This window comes from Calliphora vicina, chromosome 2 (genome assembly GCF_958450345.1).
Source record: "Calliphora vicina chromosome 2, idCalVici1.1, whole genome shotgun sequence".
Taxonomy (NCBI): Eukaryota; Metazoa; Arthropoda; class Insecta; order Diptera; family Calliphoridae; genus Calliphora; species Calliphora vicina.
The window spans coordinates 142,854,728-142,876,462 of NC_088781.1; the positions used below are offsets into that span (position 1 = coordinate 142,854,728).

General features: G+C 28.2%; 1 protein-coding gene across 1 annotated transcript in view; it reads right to left on the reverse strand.

Annotated features, from left to right (window-relative positions):
• Positions 1-21,735, reverse strand: part of LOC135950913 (uncharacterized) — a 76,495-nt gene that overhangs the window by 8,764 nt on the left and 45,996 nt on the right. Inside the window, exons 2-4 of the mRNA XM_065500437.1 lie at positions 13,517-13,728; positions 2,518-2,653; positions 2,257-2,390 (exon numbers count right to left, since the gene is read on the reverse strand). Of these exons, the coding sequence (XP_065356509.1) occupies positions 2,257-2,390; positions 2,518-2,653; positions 13,517-13,728 (482 nt within the window). The remainder of the gene's footprint in view (positions 1-2,256; positions 2,391-2,517; positions 2,654-13,516; positions 13,729-21,735) is intronic.

Genomic DNA, 21,735 nt, shown 5'->3' on the forward strand with positions numbered 1-21,735 from the left:
ACTTTGTTTATCCGAGCGTATCCGTGAAAAAATATATGTGTGGGGAAAGGTAATAATGTGTACTATAATTTCTTGGAAAAATCATCTGCCGCCATTTGCCGCTGTTTATAATTTTTATAAAATTTATTTCCAGATAGCGTATAACTTAAAAATTTGGATATTTATACCCTAAACCTCCATAGTGGGGAGGGTATATTGGGTTAGTGCTGATGTTTATAACGAGCAAAAATATTGTTCCAACACCCACCTTATGGTGTACCAATCTGCTCAGGATCACTTTCTGAGTCGATTAACCGATGTCCGTCCGTCCGTCTGTCATTCTGTCAATATAAACCTTTTAATCAAACTACAGGTTCCAATTTTAAAGAAAATTCTACACAATTTGGTACAAGCTTTTCTCTTGTCCCAGGGACAAAGCCTGTTGAATTTTGTTAGAATCGGTCCATTATTTCTCCTAGCCCCATACGATTGCCCTATCTGAAAATAGTTAAGCTCTCATAAAAATCTTATTTATATAGATATCCGAACCAAATTCAGCACAAATAAGTTTTATATAAGCCGAAATCGCACCACCAAATTTTGTGTCGATCGGTCTTTAATTAGACATAGCTCCCATATAAAGCCCACTTCCGAAAATCACTTTTATAACGATCCACGATGGGGTCAATTACAGGTTTTTGAGGCAAAAATTACTTTTTTAAAGTCAACCATTTAAGAAAAAAATAATAAAATAAGTAATTTTCTTAAATGTATTAATATGAATTATTTTGTTTATTTAAAGTAAGTTTCTAAATAAATGTATCTTGAACAGACTGATGCAATTATCGTTTAATTTCAAGATCCGCCTATAGCCATGCATATATTTCCTGTCCTAGAGGTGGGTATGGCAGTAGGCGGATTGACTTGAAATGATTACTAAAGTCTTAGGTGAGCATTTATGTGACCTATTTGAAACTCAGAAACTTATTATTTCCCGGTGATCATCAACCGCAGTAGTACTTTAATCTACCTACTGGAAATGGGCGTGGCACTGCCCGATTGACTTGATTTTTTTACTGAAGACTTAAAAGCTCATTATTATCATCTGTACGGAATTTGAAAGGTCTAGCTGTTTCCTGTGATTTATTGCCTCAAAAACTGGTCATTGGCCCCATCGTGCAGTGTACGGAAATAAACAAATCGAAACGTTTGCTATCGTTTTGTTTTGTTCTTTTCAGTGAGTAAAACAAAAACCAAATATAAACAATGAGAATGATTTTGCCATTTTGTTTTATATTGTTTTTGCTCGTGAGCGCAAACTGTACATTTATATAAACGTACGCAGCTAGAAATGAAAAGAGTAAGAACAATATAGAAACATTCTGATAAAAAACGTTTGGTAATTGATTTACTCTTTATAATAGAGAACACAGTACAACAAAAAAAAACAAAAAGAATAAAAAATACGTTTCTCTGTCTGTTTTGTACTCAAATATACGATTGTAACGGTAAATTAAATAATGCAGATGAGTGAGAAGCCAATCGTTTCGTTTTCTCACTTTGTCACTTGAAAAGTTTTTGTTTTGTTTTTGCTCATGTACAATACTATTTAAAATTTTTGATTTGTTTTGTACATTTTGCAAACGTTTGCGAAATGGTTTGTTTGTTTTCATACTCTGACTTCAACATAATGTACTTTGTGATAGTTTGCACATGTCAAAGTTACTTGCCAAAGTCTTGATTTTGTTGATGAAAAAGAAGAGAAAATTGGAAAAATGTTCCCCTTTCTTCATCTCTCTTCTATAAATTCAAGATATGCTCAAGTAAACTTGACGCATGTGAATCAGCACTTAGCAAGAAAATGGTTTTTAAGTGTTTCAGGAAAATAGCTGTTAAAATTAACTGGATTGAAATTTTGTTTTGGTTACTTCAGAATATTCTAAATAAATAATCTGAAATTTTTATTTTTTTTTTAGGTTAATGTGTGTTTCCGAAGTGGTTTTTAATTTGAAGCTATAACCAATTATAGACCGATCTTGGTAAGAATAAGTAACGAGTATCATATATCAACTTAATAAAGATATTTTTGAGAGATTTACGCGTATTTAAGTGATTTTCGCAAGTGGGCTGGGTCCATGAAAAAAAAGAGTCTTTTTAAGGAATTATAGCATTGCTTCGCCTTTAAAATGAGCAAGGAAAGCAAAACAATAGTTTATTTTTTGTACATAAAATTATACATAGATTTGAAAAGTTTTGTTTTAATGATAATATAATTACCTGTATGTCATTTATCCACCAGGTTAAATTTGCTGCCGGTTTTGAATAATCTGATGAGCAATTGCCATTTATAACATCGCCTAAACGATAGCGTGAGTGAATTCCAGTTATAATTGGACGTTGAGTGGGAAGTTCTAATAGAACGAAAACAAAAATGAAATTACCAAAAAAACAAAGTATTAGATAAAATATATAAAGTCATGTTTAATTTAAATGTTTTTCCAAAAAAAAAAAAATGTTGTTAAAGAGATCACTACCTACCAATTACATCCATTTCTCCCGACATTATGGAGGTATGGAATGACGGTGCATCTGCCGATATTTCACAGGCATAACGGCCTGTTATCGTTGTGGAAACGTTTCGTAAGAAAACAAAACTGGCATTTGATTGAGTGGTCTGTAAATGAGAAACTATTTATTTAATAACTACATTTTTATTTCAATGCACAGCACATAAATTAATACTTTGTTCCAAACACTAACGTTTACGCGTAAAAACAAGTTTTGTATTGCATATATTCAGGCATTAAAAAATATCATTTACTATTTATTTTTCAACACAAAAACAATTATTTCTGTTTAAATTGTGTTGAAAGAACGCCATTATTTAATATAATTTCATTTATTCGGTTGTTATTCTTTTTACAGCGTTTCCTTTTTATGGTCATTGTTGCATATTTACTTACACATAATTACTGGTTCACCATTTTTTCTCCATAAACTAAAAAATTCTACATATTACATATATGTACGTATGAAACATTAAAACAAATTATTAAACAAAGTATAACAAGTAGTCCAACTCTCTATTTTTTAAAATTACTCTCTCACATATACGGGTACTGTGTAAATTCAACACCCTTGTGAGAGAATTATACACATCAAAAGTCTCGAGATTTTAACTATAAATTGTCGAATAAATATAGTTTGATACACGTAAATTCACTAACACACCCTATTTTATAATTTTTTTCAACACATTTAGCACTTTTTCTTTTCCGAATCACGTCCATTTCGCACAAACTAAAAAATATTTTTTTTTATTAATTTTGACGTTTTATTTTGTTTGTGGTAGGTTTAAAATATAGAACAGAGTTTCAATTTTTGGTATTGAAAATAGAACAAAATTTAAATAAATTAAAATTTAAACATTTTTATAGAACTCTGTGTGTCTGGTGAAAATTAAAAAGGAACCAACACATGTACATTTTTGTTACTAACACATATTTAGACTTAGGTACTTTTTCACTAACACATGTATAGAGTTAGGTACTGCTGTCAAAGACTACTTGTTATACTTTGTTATTAAATATCATCATATTGTACATTGGACCTGCCCTTAAAAAAACATAATTTCTTTGGATGGGTTTTATTTTGTTTTTAGTAGCTACAACTAACTGCTGCTGAGGGCAATAGAATAATGAGAACCCGTGTCGGAAATCGATTGAAAGTTGTAATATCATGTAATTAATGGTACTCCAATAATGTTGCTGTTTAACAAATATTGTTTAAAATAAATAATTTAAGATAAGACTTATTTCAAACATTTAAACAATATTTTTAAGAAGCTATAAAAAGTACCATTGTTACGCAATTTCACAATTTTTAATCGACTTTCATCGACATCGACAATCGACAGGTTTTCGTTATCCAATTTGCATTAAATTTGCTAGCAGTTAGTTTCAGCTACTAAAGCACAAATTAAGACCCATACAAAGTAGAACTTTTATTTAAGGACAGGTCTACTGTACATGCATATCTATGTGTTTTTCGTTTGTGATTTTATTTTTTTAAAAACTATATATACACACATGTAGAAGAGTGTCCCGTAGAAAATTTTGTAGGAATACAAGTCAGATGTAGCGTATTGTTCTGATGAATCTGATATAATTTGTCTACAAATGTTTCGAAATGGTTCTCAAAAATTTGGTTTGGAAAAAATATTTATACATGTTTTGAGGCATATTGTACAGATATTCTGATTTTCTATATCTGGTAAGAAATTGAAGATCTTGTTCTTGATATATTTTTATGATTTTTACCTTCGGGATACTCTAACATATATTCATGTATAACAATTTTAAGTATTTATTTTATGTTAAATACTTTTTGATTACATGTTATTATGCACGTGTTGTTGGTTTTTTATTTGTATTAATTTTGTTTCACTTTTACAGTCAATTGCAAAACTTTCTCGAATCAGACTTAAAAAGTATGCTTAAGGTCTCTAAAAAATTTCATACAGTTTTACATTATAAATATGAATTTTGTTTTATATCCGACAAGGAATTAAGAAAAGTAGCTAAATGATAGTATGTATATTTTGCTTACACTTTAAACTTTTCCTATTAATGTTTTCCGCATTTTTACTAACCTATATATATGTATGTGTTGCAGTGAATTTATGGGGAAATGGAATATTTTTAATGACAAATATATTTATAAAGATACGTATTTGTATTTATTTTGAATATATGTATGCATAATGAATTTCGGAAAAAACACAAACTTATACCTATTAAATGAAAAATATAATGTACAACATTTATATGAGTTATCTTTCATTGGTTACAATCTTCTAAATAAATAAAAATCAAATGTCGTTCATTGGTAATTGCATCAGTAGCGAACGGCCGGACCGATTTAGACAATCTTTATTTATAAATAAAATGTTGGTCATAGCCCAGCTTAGGTTTTTACGGAATGAAAAATTGACCAGGCCCACTTTTACGCCCACTTTTTTGTTTAAATGATCATAGTAATCAAATTTAAGATTTTACTGAAAGAAAAATTGACCACGCCAATTTCTTTTCGATATATCTAAAATCGCAGTACGCCTGGACCTATTTAACTATTATTTTTTTTAATGTTCGCAATACATAGTCCGCAAAAGTTTTTACATAAATAAAAATTGTCCACGTCCACTAATACGCCCACTTATTAAATACATCTGCAAAATACATCGTTCTGTGATCAATCATATTTCAGACCAAAATTCGATTACTTATGTAAAAACTCACAATAGCTTAAATCGATAATAACTTAGTCAATAAGAGTTTAATCAAAAAAAGGAGCCCGATCTGTGGTCACTCATATTTCTGACCAAATATCGATTTTTTATATAAAAACGTAAAATATCTAAATTCGCTAATAACTTGGCCAATAAGCGTTTAATCAAGAAAAAGAGCTCGATCTGTGATCACTCATATGTCTGACCAAAAATCGATTTTTTATATAAAAACTCAAAATATCTAACTTCGCTAATAACTTGGCCAATAAGCGTTTAATCAAGAAAAAGAGCTCGATCTGTGATCACTCATATGTCTGACCAAAAATCGATTTTTTATATAAAAACTCAAAATATCTAAATTCGCTAATAACTTGGCCAATAAGCGTTTAATCAAGAAAAGGACCGCGATCTGTGATCACTCATATGTCTGACAAAAATCTATTTTTTTTATATAAAAACTCAAAATATCTAAATTCGCTAATAACGTGGCCAATAAGGGATTAATCAAGAAAAGGACCTCGATATTTCTGACCAAAAATCGATTTTTATATAAAAACTCAAAATATCTAAATTCGCTAATAAATTGGCCAATAAGCGTTGAGTCATGAATCGATCTGTGATCACTCATATGTCTGACCAAAAATCGATTATTTATATAAAAACTCAAAATATCTAAATTCGATAATAACTTGGCCAATAACCGTTGAATCAAGAAAATGACCTTGATCTGTGATCACTCATATTTCTGACCAAAAATCAAATTTTTATATAAAAACTCAAAATATCTAAATTCATTAATAACTTTGCCAATAAGCGATTAATCAAGAAAAGCAGCTCAATCTGTGATCACTCATATTTCTGACCAAAAATCGATTTTTTATATAAAAACTTAAAATATCTAAATTCTCTAATAACTTGGCCAATAACCGTTTAATCAAGAAAAGCAGCCCGATCTGTGATCACTCATATTTCTGACCAAAAATAAATTTTTTTATATAAAAATTAAATTCGCTAATAACTTGGCCAATAAGCGTGGAATCAAGAAAAGAACCTCGATCTGTGATCACTCATATTTCTGACCAAAAATAAATTTTTTTATATAAAAATTAAATTCGCTAATAACTTGGCCAATAAGCGTGGAATCAAGAAAAGAACCTCGATCTGTGATCACTCATATTTCTGACCAAAAATCGATTTTTTATATAAAAACTCAAAATATCTAAATTCGCTAATAACTTTGCCAATAAGCGTTGAATCATGAAAAGGACCTCGATCTGTGATCACTCATATGTCTGACCAAAAATATATTTTTTATATAAAAACGTAAAATATCTAAATTCGCTAATAACTTGGCCAATAAGCGTTTAATCAAGAAAAGCAGCTCGATCTGTGATCACTCATATTTCTTACCAAAAATCGATTTTTTATATAAAAATTCAAAATATCTAAATTCGCTAATAACTTGGCCAATAAGCGTTTAATCAAGAAAAGCAGCTCGATCTGTGATCACTCATATTTCTGACCAAAAATCGATTTTTTATATAAAAATTAAATTCGCTAATAACTTGGCCAATAAGCGTGGAATCAAGAAAAGAACCTCGATCTGTGATCACTCATATTTCTGACCAAAAATCGATTTTTTATATGAAAACTCAAAATATCTAAATTCGCTAATAACTTTGTCAATAAGCGATTACTCAAGAAAAGGACCTCGATCTGTGATCACTCATATTTCTGACCAAAAATCGATTTTTATATAAAAATTCAAAATATCTAAATTCGCTAATAACTTTGTCAATAAGCGATTACTCAAGAAAAGGACCTCGATCTGTGATCACTCATATTTCTGACCAAAAATCGATTTTTTATATGAAAACTCAAAATATCTAAATTCGCTAATAACTTTGTCAATAAGCGATTACTCAAGAAAAGGACCTCGATTTGTGATCACTCATATTGCTGACCAAATATCGATTTTTTATATAAAAACTTAAATTATCTAAATTCGCTAATAACTTGGCCAATAAGCGTTTAATCAAGAAAAGCAGCTCGATCTGTGTTCACTCATATTTCTGACCAAAAATCGATTTTTTATATAAAAACTCAAAATATCTAAATTCGCTAATAACTTTGCCAATAAGCGATTACTCAAGAAAAGGACCTCGATTTGTGATCACTCATATTGCTGACCAAATATCGATTTTTTATATAAAAACTTAAATTATCTAAATTCGCTAATAACTTGGCCAATAAGCGTTTAATCAAGAAAAGGACCTCGATTTGTGATCACTTATATTGCTGACCAAATATCGATTTTTTATATAAAAACGTAAAATATCTAAATTCGCTAATAACTTGGCCAATAAGCGTTTAATCAAGAAAAGCAGCTCGATCTGTGATCACTCATATTTCTTACCAAAAATCGATTTTTTATATAAAAATTAAAAATATCTAAATTCGCTAATAACTTGGCCAATAAGCGTGGAATCAAGAAAAGAACCTCGATCTGTGATCACTCGTATTTCTGACCAAAAGTCGATTTTTTATATAAAAACTCAAAATATCTAAATTCGCTAATAACTTTGCCAATAAGCGATTACTCAAGAAAAGGACCTCGATCTGTGATCACTGATATTTCTGACCAAAAATCGATTTTTATATAAAAATTCAAAATATCTAAATTCGCTAATAAATTGGCCAATAAGCGTTGAATAATGAATCGATCTGTGATCACTCATATGTCTGACCAAAAATCGATTTTTTTATATAAAATCTCAAAATATCTAAATTCGCTAATAACTTTGCCAATAAGCGATTACTCAAGAAAAGGACCTTGATCTGTGATCACTCATATGTCTGACCAAAAATCGATTTTTTATATAAAAACTCAAAATATCTAAATTCGCTAATAACTTTGCCAATAAGCGATTACTCAAGAAAAGGACCTCGATTTGTGATCACTCATATTGCTGACCAAAAATCGATTTTTATATAAAAATTCAAAATATGTAAATTCGCTAATAAATTGGCCAATAAGCGTTGAATCATGAATCGATCTGTGATCACTCATATGTCTGACCAAAAATCGATTTTTTATATAAAATCTCAAAATATCTAAATTCGCTAATAACTTTGCCAATAAGCGATTACTCAAGAAAAGGACCTTGATCTGTGATCACTCATATGTCTGACCAAAAATCGATTTTTTATATAAAATCTCAAAATATCTAAATTCGCTAATAACTTTGCCAATAAGCGATTACTCAAGAAAAGGACCTCGATTTGTGATCACTCATATTGCTGACCAAATATCGATTTTTTATATAAAAACTTAAATTATCTAAATTCGCTAATAACTTGGCCAATAAGCGTTTAGTCAAGAAAAGCAGCTCGATCTGTGATCACTCATATTTCTTACCAAAAATCGATTTTTTATATAAAAACGTAAAATATCTAAATTCGCTAATAACTTGGCCAATAAGCGTTTAATCAAGAAAAGCATCTCGATCTGTGATCACTCACATTTCTGACCAAAAATCGATTTTTTATATAAAAACTCAAAATATCTAAATTCGCTAATAACTTCGCCAATAAGCGATTATTCAAGAAAAGGACCTCGATTTGTGATCACTCATATTGCTGACCAAATATCGATTTTTTATATAAAAACTTAAATTATCTAAATTCGCTAATAACTTGGCCAATAAGCGTTTAATCAAGAAAAGGACCTCGTTTTGTGATCACTCATATTGCTGACCAAATATCGATTTTTTATATAAAAACGTAAAATATCTAAATTCGCTAATAACTTGGCCAATAAGCGTTTAATCAAGAAAAGCAGCTCGATCTGTGATCACTCATATTTCTTACCAAAAATCGATTTTTTATATAAAAATTCAAAATATCTAAATTCGCTAATAACTTGGCCAATAAGCGTTGAATCAAGAAAAGGACCTCGATCTGTGATCACTCATATTTCTGACCAAAAATCGATTTTTTATATATAAAGACTTAAAATATCTAAATTCGCTAATAACTTGACCAATAAGCGTTTAATCAAGAAAAGCAGCTCGATCTGTGATCACTCATATTTCTTACCAAAATTTTTTATATAAAAACTCAAAATATCTAAATTCGCTAATAACTTAGCCAATAAGCGTTTAATCAAGAAAAGCAGCTCGATCTGTGATCACTCATATTTCTTACCAAAAATCGATTTTTTATATAAAAATTCAAAATATCTAAATTCGCTAATAACTTGGCCAATAAGCGTTGAATCAAGAAAAGGACCTCGATCTGTGATCACTCATATTTCTGACCAAAAATCGATTTTTTATATATAAAAACTCAAAATATCTAAATTCGCTAATAACTTGACCAATAAGCGTTTAATCAAGAAAAGCAGCTCGATCTGTGATCACTCATATTTCTTACCAAAATTTTTTATATAAAAACTCAAAATATCTAAATTCGCTAATAACTTAGCCAATAAGCGTTTAATCAAGAAAAGCAGCTCGATCTGTGATCACTCATATTTCTTACCAAAAATCGATTTTTTATATAAAAATTCAAAATATCTAAATTCGCTAATAACTTGGCCAATAAGCGTTGAATCAAGAAAAGGACCCCGATCTGTGGTCACTCATATTTCTGACCAAAAATCGATTTTTTATATAAAAACGTAAAATATCTAAATTCGCTAATAACTTGGCCAATAAGCGTTTAATCAAGAAAAGCAGCTCGATCTGTGATCACTCATATTTCTTACCAAAAATCGATTTTTTATATAAAAATTCAAAATATCTAAATTCGCTAATAACTTGGCCAATAAGCGTTGAATCAAGAAAAGGACCTCGATCTGTGATCACTCATATTTCTGACCAAAAATCGATTTTTTATATATAAAAACTTAAAATATCTAAATTCGCTAATAACTTGACCAATAAGCGTTTAATCAAGAAAAGCAGCTCGATCTGTGATCACTCATATTTCTTACCAAAAATCGATTTTTTATATAAAAACTTAAAATATCTAAATCGCTAATAACTTGGCCAATAAGCGTTTAATCAAGAAAAGGAGCTCGATCTGTGATCAATCATATTTCTTAACAAAAATCGACTTTTTATATATACACTCAAAATAGCTCGATCTGTGATCACTCATATTTCTAACCAAAAATCGATTTCTTATATAAAAACGTAAAATATCTAAATTCGCTAATAACTTTGCCAATAAGCGATTACTCAAGAAAAGAACCTCGATTTGTGATCACTCATATTTCTAACCAAAAATCGATTTCTTATATAAAAACGTAAAATATCTAAATTGGCTAATAACTTGGCCAATAAGCGTTTAATCAAGAAAAGCAGCTCGATCTGTGATCACTCATATTTCTTACCAAAAATCGATTTTTTATATAAAAACGTAAAATATCTAAATTCGCTAATAACTTTGCCAATAAGCGATTACTCAAGAAAAGGACCTCGATTTGTGATCACTCATATTGCTGACCAAATATCGATTTTTTATATAAAAACTTAAATTATCTAAATTCGCTAATAACTTGGCCAATAAGCGTTTAATCAAGAAAAGGACCTCGTTTTGTGATCACTCATATTGCTGACCAAATATCGATTTTTTATATAAAAACTTAAATTATCTAAATTCGCTAATAACTTGGCCAATAAGCGTTTAATCAAGAAAAGCAGCTCGATCTGTGATCACTCATATTTCTGACCAAAAATCGATTTTTTATATATAAAAACTTAAAATATCTAAATTCGCTAATAACTTGACCAATAAGCGTTTAATCAAGAAAAGCAGCTCGATCTGTGATCACTCATATTTCTTACCAAAATTTTTTATATAAAAACTCAAAGTATCTAAATTCGCTAATAACTTAGCCAATAAGCGTTGAATCAAGAAAAGAAACTCGATCTGTGATCACTCATATTTCTTACCAAAAATCGATTTTTTATATAAAAATTCAAAATATCTAAATTCGCTAATAACTTGGCCAATAAGCGTTGAATCAAGAAAAGGAGCTCGATCTGTGATCACTCATACTTCTTACCAAAAATCGATTTTTTATATAAAAATTCAAAATATCTAAATTCGCTAATAACTTGGCCAATAAGCGTTGAATCAAGAAAAGGACCCCGATCTGTGGTCACTCATATTTCTGACCAAAAATCGATTTTTTATATAAAAACGTAAAATATCTAAATTCGCTAATAACTTGGCCAATAAGCGTTTAATCAAGAAAAGCAGCTCGATCTGTGATCACTCATATTTCTTACCAAAAATCGATTTTTTATATAAAAATTCAAAATATCTAAATTCGCTAATAACTTGGCCAATAAGCGTTGAATCAAGAAAAGGACCTCGATCTGTGATCACTCATATTTCTTACCAAAAATCGATTTTTTATATAAAAACTTAAAATATCTAAATCGCTAATAACTTGGCCAATAAGCGTTTAATCAAGAAAAGGAGCTCGATCTGTGATCAATCATATTTCTTAACAAAAATCGATTTTTTATATATACACTCAAAATAGCTCGATCTGTGATCACTCATATTTCTAACCAAAAATCGATTTTTTATATAAAAACTCAAAATATCTAAATTGGCTAATAACTTGACCAATAAGCGTTTAATCAAGAAAAGCAGCTCGATCTGTGAACACTCATATTTCTGACCAAAAATCAAAAAAGAAATTCTGTGTTGTAATTTAAAATCTACAAAAAACTAAATAAAATGTCAAAAATTAGAAAAAATATTAAATTCAAAGACTTTGAACTTGTTTAGATCTCTCACAAATTACTCTCTCTCAAAAAAGACGATATAAATAGAAAAGTCGAAAAGTAGATTTTTTAAAAATTACTTACAATCGAATAGTGGAAAAGTCAACTATTCAAACATTTAGAAAAAGTCGACTTATTGTCTCAACTATAGACCCTAAAAAATGCATACAGTGAACCAATAAAGTTCAAGTATACCTTGTAATATCTTAATAATGTTAATATTAAGACTATTGCTCTTAATGTATGTGCAATTAAATAAAACTTTATTTAAACCAGATTGCATTTTGTTTTTCTTAATATACTTTAGTTTTTCAAATACAATGAAGAGAAATTTACATTTCTCATTATAATCTGTTATGACATTTTCATGTTGACAAATTTTAAAACATAAAATTATCAAAAAAAATCAATAACAAAAACAACTGCATTTTACATTTTACAATATGCACAAACAAATTATTTTGTTTGTGCATATTTTAAAATTGCAAAGTTTTGGAAATAAATTTACATATTAAATATATATACATATGAATTTTTTCTATATACTACATATCGCTCATTTGCTGCAACAACGTCATAACTCAAAATTCGGGTGTTTTGATCTGAGTAATACAAAATATGCTCCGTTCTTTAGTCTTTCATATAGTTTTATCAGTTTTACAAAAGTCAATTATTTTTTGTATGAGAGTTTTTATTCGTTGTAAATGTCAAAGTTAAAATTCATACTTTCTCGTTTATTTGAATAATAAAAATTTGGGTTAAATACAGACTAGAAAGATATTAATATCTACTATTTAAATCAGGTTTTATTTCTGAAATCGCATGATTTATTGAAAATTTATTTAATAAATAGTAAAACGTCATAAAACATTCAAAGCCGTTTTTTTCGAAACGACTTATTTTTTTGAATTATGACGTTGTTGCAGCAAATGAGCGATATGTATTTTTCATTTGAAATCCGTGTATTATCACATTTCTGAATACTGGTGATAATCTTTAAAATAAACAAAATGAGCAGAAAGTTTTAAGTCTTAAACAAATGCTAAATATGCCACGTTTTGTGTTGGTTAAGAAAATCCTTTTATAAGTTATTGTCATTTTCACTTTACTGTTTTTATTAACCATTGTTAATAAAACACATTAAATCAATGTTTATCCATTGGTATCTGTTGACGTCTCCCTCCTCTCTAGACTTAATACCCAATTTAACCATAAAAAATCAATTCGCACTGTCGTTTTTTTTTGTTTTTGCTGTCGGCCGGGCGTTTGTTTCTTGCTACATATTTAAAGTCAACTAAAAGCAGGACATACAACAGAAATCCTGGTCATTTTTAAAATTGTATAAACATTATTTTGAAAGCCCTCTTGTTTATTTTAATGGTGTGTTGTTATCTTTCCGGTTGTTGTTGTTGTTTTTTCTGTTTAAATTTTTTTTCATACTTACATCCACGTTTAAACCATTTGTTGATGGGAATATTTTCCATGCTGGATTCTCTTTTGGCGTGTAACGATAAAATTCACGACGTCCTCGATACCATTTAACCGTATACAGTGTGTCATTTTCAATGTCGTAATTACAGATTAAAATCGCATTATCACCACGTTTAACAGCCAACGGTATGGTCACACTGACATTACGTAAGGCCAATATGAAATCTGCAAAGAGAGAGACAAACCAAAAGAGAAACAGTGTAAGTTAATGGAGCTTGAGTAACAAAAAAAAATATCACGAGAATTTTTTTATTATTATTTTTAACTTTTTTTCAAGCATTAATGATAATTTATTATATAAACATTAATGCCAGCATCAGCCGATAATAACATTGTCTCTGGTCATCGGCTCCTTATTTGTAATAAAAGGTGTTAAACTGTAAAAGGATGAATAGCAACAGGAATGCGTATATACAAATAGGTAGGTATGTACTGTTCTTAAGCAAAGTTTATAGACTTGAGAATAAGTTATTGATTTTTCATCAGACTTATTTTTAAAATAAAAGGAAACTACAAACAGATTCAGCTTTAATGACTAACATTACTTCCAATACGAAATAACGTAATTGAATATTTAAAACAGAATGATAAATAATGACTGAACCAAAAATAACATCTAATTAAGTTGATATATTTTAGTGCATCCTATTTTATAGATTTATAATTAAAGAGTGTTAATTAGGCGAATAAAAAAAACTATTTAAATGTTAGTATTTTGCAATAAATTTCTCTTCTAATTTATAAGACAAATCGTATCATTTACAACAACTGAATTTACAATTCCACACAAATATTTAGCTTGACACATATTCACACAAATATTACTTATTATCTATTATAGATAGGTTGGGTGTTAGATAATTATCATAACCCCCAAAAATAAGTAGTACAGGTGACTATCTTCTGCAAAATATCTGGCTACACTTCAATTAAATGCAAATGCTGTCCAACGACAAATCCAATTAGAAATACGAAATGTGTCTGGGGAAATTCCATAAACTGTGCACAAAGAAAGTAAGGAAATGAATTAATGCATAAATGAATGTCTTTATTAATATTATTGGCCAATTAATGTGCGTACCAACAAGCATGAGACAAAGATATTGGTAGTTTATGCAAAATGTACATACATACATACATATAAGTGTATACAAAATACCACAACCATAATTAATTAGATTTATGTTTACTTTCTCTATCATCATGACTACTACTTTAGTACTTACGGTCTGAAACTGTCCTCCTGTACACTAAACACCTTTAAAACAAAATTATATAGACTCAACTGCAAACACATTGAGAGTGAATGTTAAAGGAAGGACCAAGTAACATGTACAAGCGAATGTAAGTATGCTGTATTATTTTCTTTAGAAACATGTGTCTGTATGGGTAATTTGTTTGTATTTGTTTTAATATTAACTATATTTATATTGTTTGATACCGGCTGTATTAGAATGTGTCCTGTTGTGTGAGTTTAGTCTCTGTGTTGAGTATGTGTTTATATACAATATATAAACTATATATTTGTGTAGCAGCGTAAGAATAATATGCTTTGTTATTAATTATACTTGATTATTGTATTTTTATGTCTGTGTATTCGTTAAGCATATTATATATGTATATACTGCCGTACAAAGGAAAGAAAATATGTCAACATTATTATCTCTTACAAATGCTTTGTATCCGATATTCAAAATTCTACTAAAAGGGGACCAAATTCATATGTTTAAGAAAACAAAAGAATTATTATTGGTAGAAATAACTCAATTTAATAGCATTTAGCCATTGAGAACGATACATAACAACCAAAATAAATTCTCAATATCATGACATTTGTTAGAGATTATTAAAACAAAAACAAACAAATATTTCATAATTTCAACAGAAAAAAAAACGTTATATTTTTTGTGTTGAAATTTTTTTTGTTAACACTCCTCACTCACCCAAAGGATCGCACACAAAAGTGACAAGTTTTTGGTTTTCTTTCTTTTTTTTACTTTGCGTACTACAGGAATGTTTCAAAATGTATGAAAAGTATGAACAAAAAAATTGAAATTATTCACACTGAAGTGTGATTTCCTGTGACACAAGTGTCTGACTTATATATTTGCATAACCTCAGGCATGCCACAAAAAATATATGTATGTATTAAAAAATGTTATTATTGTTGTGCTATACACATATACTTATGTATGTGCACACAAATACAGGGAAAAAATTAAAGAATATATTTAAATATATACAAAAAATAAATCAAAATGGTTCACTACAAATCTAAAAGGCCTTAAGAGTTCTTAACAATAAGGAAGAGAACGTTTAGACAACTGGAAATAAATTAAGCATGGTTTAAAATATTATAGTTGGAAGAAAAGAGAAAACTTAGTTCGGATTAAAACAAAATGAAATGAAACAAAAAACCGTTTTTAATTAGAGATTAATAAAACCTAGGTTTACCATTTACAACAATTACACTCTGCTACAAAATGACACTTTTTGTCAGAACATAAAAAGGTGAGGACATACTAAAACCGTTTTCAAAGATTTTGAAACACCCTCAAAATTTTGAATTATTTTAGGGTAGGTCGTAGTACTTTAGTACCTCTAACTCACACATTTTCAGACCGATTCCAAAATTTTAAACCATTATGGTTAGGCAAAAAATTAAGCTTTCATAAAATGTATGTATAAGATCTATATTCCTAGAAATTGTGTAAGTTTTTATAAATAGTTTGGCCTCCTTTTTTATTTTCTTCCTAATTTTTCAAATTCAACAATAGTTTTTTTAATTTTTGTCTATGAAACCCTATTTTTTTGCACAGTATTTTATAGACAATTTTATGTAGACGAAAACCAGATATTAGTTGTTAAAATTAGTTTATATTTGCAAAAGTTATTAAACTTTTTCGAAAAAAGTTCCAAAATTTACCTTGTAAATTAAAAATTATAGAACATTTTTTTTTTATAGTTTTTTGTTTTTTTTTTCATATGGGCTGGGGGCGAAAATACTAAAAAAGGTGTTAATGAAAAGTTGAATAACTTTTAATAATTAAACGATGGTTTTTTTGAATAATTAAAACGATGGTTTGTTAAGAACTAAATTTCCTTAATATATTGGTATAAATTTTTATAAGCTTCCATATCAAAATAATCAATGAAAAGCGATTAAATTCAAAACAAAGACTGACTGAGTTACAGATCGATAAGTTCACGGACATAACTGAAAACGGTTTTTTCAGAATAACTTCTGAATTTGAGGTTGTTTAGAAAATTTTTTAACACAATTTCTAATGTACTCAGCCAGCCCTATAACCTACGCTAGGTCGTTTTCCAAGTTTTTTCCATCGTAACACCGTGTTATTGTTCATAATTTTAAAAAATTAAATCTTGCGAATTAATTCTTATGGAACATTTTGTTTAGTCATTTATGTGACCACTTGTTTTCTTCAGATTAAATTATTTTTTATTAAATTTGCGACCAAAAACTGAATTTCCTCGAAATCCAGCAATTTCAAATCGGTCCCCACGCTAACCCACAATAACAAAACTAATTCTCATTTAGAGTTTATTAGAATCGAAAGCTATTTTTTTATTTTGATTTTTAGATGATCTTGGTAGCATAGAAAATTGCGAAAAAAAACGGCCATCCTAATGTCCAGCACAATACCAAATATATCGATGTATTATTCACGTTTGTATTTTGGGGCTTTGAAAGTTGATTTCAAAAGACCAATGGACATCACTATATCTATACCACTATCTATAACGATCCAGAATATATATCGACACCTTCGCGCGAAATTATCGTATTTCACAGGAGAGCGTTATTATTAAATTTCTCTGCTTATCGCGAAATCGGTATAATATTTTACATTTTTTCATCTGCAGAAATTACAAAATATTTTCCGATTTTGTGTGAACTGTCTTCAATGAACCTGCCCCTCGTTGAATGAAAAATTTTCAATATGAATAATTTACTTTGATATTTTTCTTCAAAACTACTATATTCAAATCAAGTAAAGGTTGAAATTTCTATAAATTTCCGGCTCAGGTTCACATTAGGCCATTTTCTGACAAATTTGTCTTTGGATCCGTTCGATGGAAATTTCTTTGTTAAGGGCAGGTCTAGTGTACATACATACATATCAACATATTCGTACATTCTTACATTGTATAATATTTATTTATGTGTAAATTTTTATGCAACTGTCATAAATTATTGTTGCTGTTGACTTTTTATTGCCCTCAGTTGGGTGTTGCTGTTATTGTTGTTATTTTAAATAAAATTTTTGGTTTCAGTTTTGTTGCCATTTTGTTATTTTTCCTTCGTTTTATAAATGTAAGGGCTGGAAAAGTAGAACACTTATTTACTGAATTTCATACTAAAGAGGCGAGGTAGGTGGTTTGCTATTCACTACTGACAATAATAATACATTTATAGCGCATAATTTAAAGTTTTGTTATTGCTGACACTATTACGTCTCCAGCTGTATATATGTATGTATTTATGTAATTTAATAATTAAACTAGTTCACAGTAAAATTACGCAAACATTATGACTGGAAAATTATATTTTTTAAAGACATATAAAAAAGTGCATAACTTTCATAATTGGAAATGAGACATTATTCGCTAAAGATATATATATTTCGAAAAGATTTTTTCTCAAATTTGTTTTTATTTCTAAAATATTTATTTGGCTTCTGGCCCACTGTGTGCTGTTGCTTTTTTTTTTGTTTTACTTTTGCTTTTGTTATTTTTTGTTGACAAAACAAAAATTTAATATATATTACCAAAGAGCCAAAACAGACAAATAACAAATAAAATGTTTTACAATTCACATTCATTTTAACACTTAAATTGTTTGTTTCTTTGTTTTATTTTAGAAATAAATTTACTGCTCGTTTGTTTCACACAACAAAATTTTGGTTTGTTGTTGTTTTCTATTTTTATTTTTATTTTATGACATTTTTTTGTTTGTGTTGTTTTAGGAAAAAGTTTTTAGTTTAATTTAATGTTCAGTTTATTTTTATAGTTTAAAATTTTATTTGATATTTGGCGTATTTAAATTATCTGTGATAAAGTGCAAATTGTTGTTAGTTTTTATTGTGATTTTTTTTATAGGCAAACAATAACAAAACATTAAAAAACAGACAAAAGCTCCTAGTCAAAGTACCTCAGATGAAACGAATTTTGTATACGCTGCCATTTAAATTACTATATCGGTTGCTTTTGGAATTTATAGACTTTTAATAGCTTTGATCTGGAAATTGTTAAACGAAAGAATTAATTTGTTAAATTTAATCCCTAATTAATAGTTATGAGTTTAACATTTAATTGATTCTAACCAGTTTCTTTGTGACAATTACCCACAAAAATAAAAATTTAACAAACCTTTAGCTTAGTGTAGAGTGCAGGCTCCATAACATAAACAATTTAATGGAGGAGCGAAAACAATGAATTTCATTTTAATATATTATTTTATTTATGAATATGTATGGGCTGACAAATATATAAATATTTACACTTACAAACATATACATACATACATACATACATACATACATATATTTATATGTACATAGATTATTTTATAAAATAACATTTAAAATGTTAAAATAAAATAAAACTTTAAAATTAAGCACAAATTTAAAATTCTATTTATCATATCAGCATAAGAGAAAACACATTTTTGAACATTTTGTTTATAAAATTAATTTAATTTATATTTGTAAAACAATTTAACAGGATAATTTAACAATAATTTCATTTGTTTAAATAACAGGCTCTCATCAGTACACAAACAAAAAATATGACAAAAAACACAAATGTAGAAATAAATAAATATGTATGTATGTATGTACATTCATTTCAGAGCCACATTTAAGTAAATATATTTACATTAATGTATTATGTATTTCCAAAAAAGTACATGTAAATAATTACAAAGCAAATACGTGATGAGTTACTATATACTATGTACGTATAAATGAAAATATCCCAGCAAACATTAACAATAAAAATAATCTTAAATCTCTCATCATCTTTTTGCAATCATTTAAAAAAAAAAAAATATATTTTAATATCCTTAAGATTGTCATTACGTTTGTAATTCCTACATTTTGCATTTGCGACTCCACAAAGTATATATATTCTGGATCGTTATAGATAGCAGAGTCGATATAACCATGTCGGTTTGTCCGTCTGTATGTTGAATCAACTTTCCGTAACCGTATAGACAATGTGGATATCTAATGATAGACATTTCAATGTCCTTTGCAACGACTTATATAAGGCATAGTAAGTTAGATCTACAATGGGTCAAAATCAGGAAAAATATTTTTTAACCCGAATTTTTTTTCACCATAAAATTATTTTTTTTGAGATATAATTTGGTGAAGGGTATATAAGATTCGGCAAGACGAATATAGCTCTATTACTTGTTTTAAAATTACATTATTTATATGTTTAAATGCATTCTGAAACACTTACATTTGAGAATTTACTCACAAAACCCACTGAAGATAATAAGATAATAGATTATTGTTCTGCTCAAAAATTTTACTTGTAATGTTTACACTGAAAATTAAGTGATTATAACACGATTTTATGTAAAAATAATAATTTATTTTTTTTCTTTAATGTAATGTTTATATTTCCTTTTAATATTGACTTTAACAATTAACATTCGCCAAAAAATAATTCGTGTTCGCTATCACTAAACTGACATTTACATTATTCCCATTTCTATGTAAATAATCATAAACTATTTTTACTGAAAACAGAAACTAACAACGCGATAATGTTACTAATAAACCAGAGAAATTCAAATTTGGATGAAAAATCAATGAAGTTAACACGAGGTTTTCACATGTAGGAAGTGATGCGTACACCTCAATTGTAAGTGTATTAAAAATAGTCTGTATTAAGTTATGCATTGAAAATGGTGTGATTTTACAACACTTCCAAAATTTTTTGCTGGGATATGTCATAAATAACACTGTGCGACAAAAAAATACCTGGAAACTGATATTATTTTTCTGGTAGATGTTATTGTGTATAACAAGAATCTGTTTTATGAAATTTGTGAAACACCTACAAAATATTGAGTTACCAGTAGGGTATTCAATCGGTTAACCGTTAATCGGTTAACCGATTAATTTTGGTCGGTTAACTGTTCGAATAATTCAAAATTGCCGATTTTCAAATAACGAATAAACCGATTAATTTGTGTCGGTTAACCGATTAACCGAAATTTCTTTTTTTTGCACTTTAACATATTTTTTTTGTTTTTAATTTTCCATTTTAATTCAAATACAAATGTCATAGTAAAATTTCATATTTTTTCGAACATTCAAGAAATATGTTTAGTGATACATATATTTAATTTACGATACATATATTTAATTTACATGTAATTGTCGGATGAGAACATGATAATAGACGAAACTGGAGACACTACTGAAACGAGTTTTTATCAGAACTTATCGAAATTATTAAAAGTATTTAAAATCTAAAAAGGACTCCTATGGTACAATGGAGGATTTTATATGCTTAGAAAAAACTAAAAAAATAACCGACAAATTGGATATTATTTATCACGTCTTACTTTCGATTTCTCCAACATCTACAATTAGCGAGAGAGTTTTTTCCAAGTCGAGTTTTATTAAAACTAAAGAAAATTATTTACTTTTTGGTTGAATTTTTGTTTTGGTTTATTTTTTATGTTTTTGTTCTTTTTAGTAATAAAATACTTCAATAAGTACACAAAATTCATGATTTAGTTTCAGTTTAATATTTAAATAGAAATTATTCGGTTAATCGAATAATTTAAAATTAACCGATTATTAATCAATTAAATCTAAACCCCGATTAATTATTTGCTCGATTAACCGATTAAATCAGAAACCCGATTAATTGAATACCCTAGTTACCAGTAATTTAGATGAATATCAACTGATTTTAAGTTTCTCAGCGGATTTAGAAAGAAAAAAACGTTGGCCTATCAAATGGTAGATATTATATTTAGGTAACCTTGAGAAATCTGTGTGTATTTCTCCAGCCAGCTTTTTGACTTTCTGAATTTTGAATTGTTTTTTATGGTGAAAAAATAAAAAAAAATTTTGCTGAAAAATTGTACACTGATTTCTCAAGGTTTTAAAGGCCAAAGTTTGT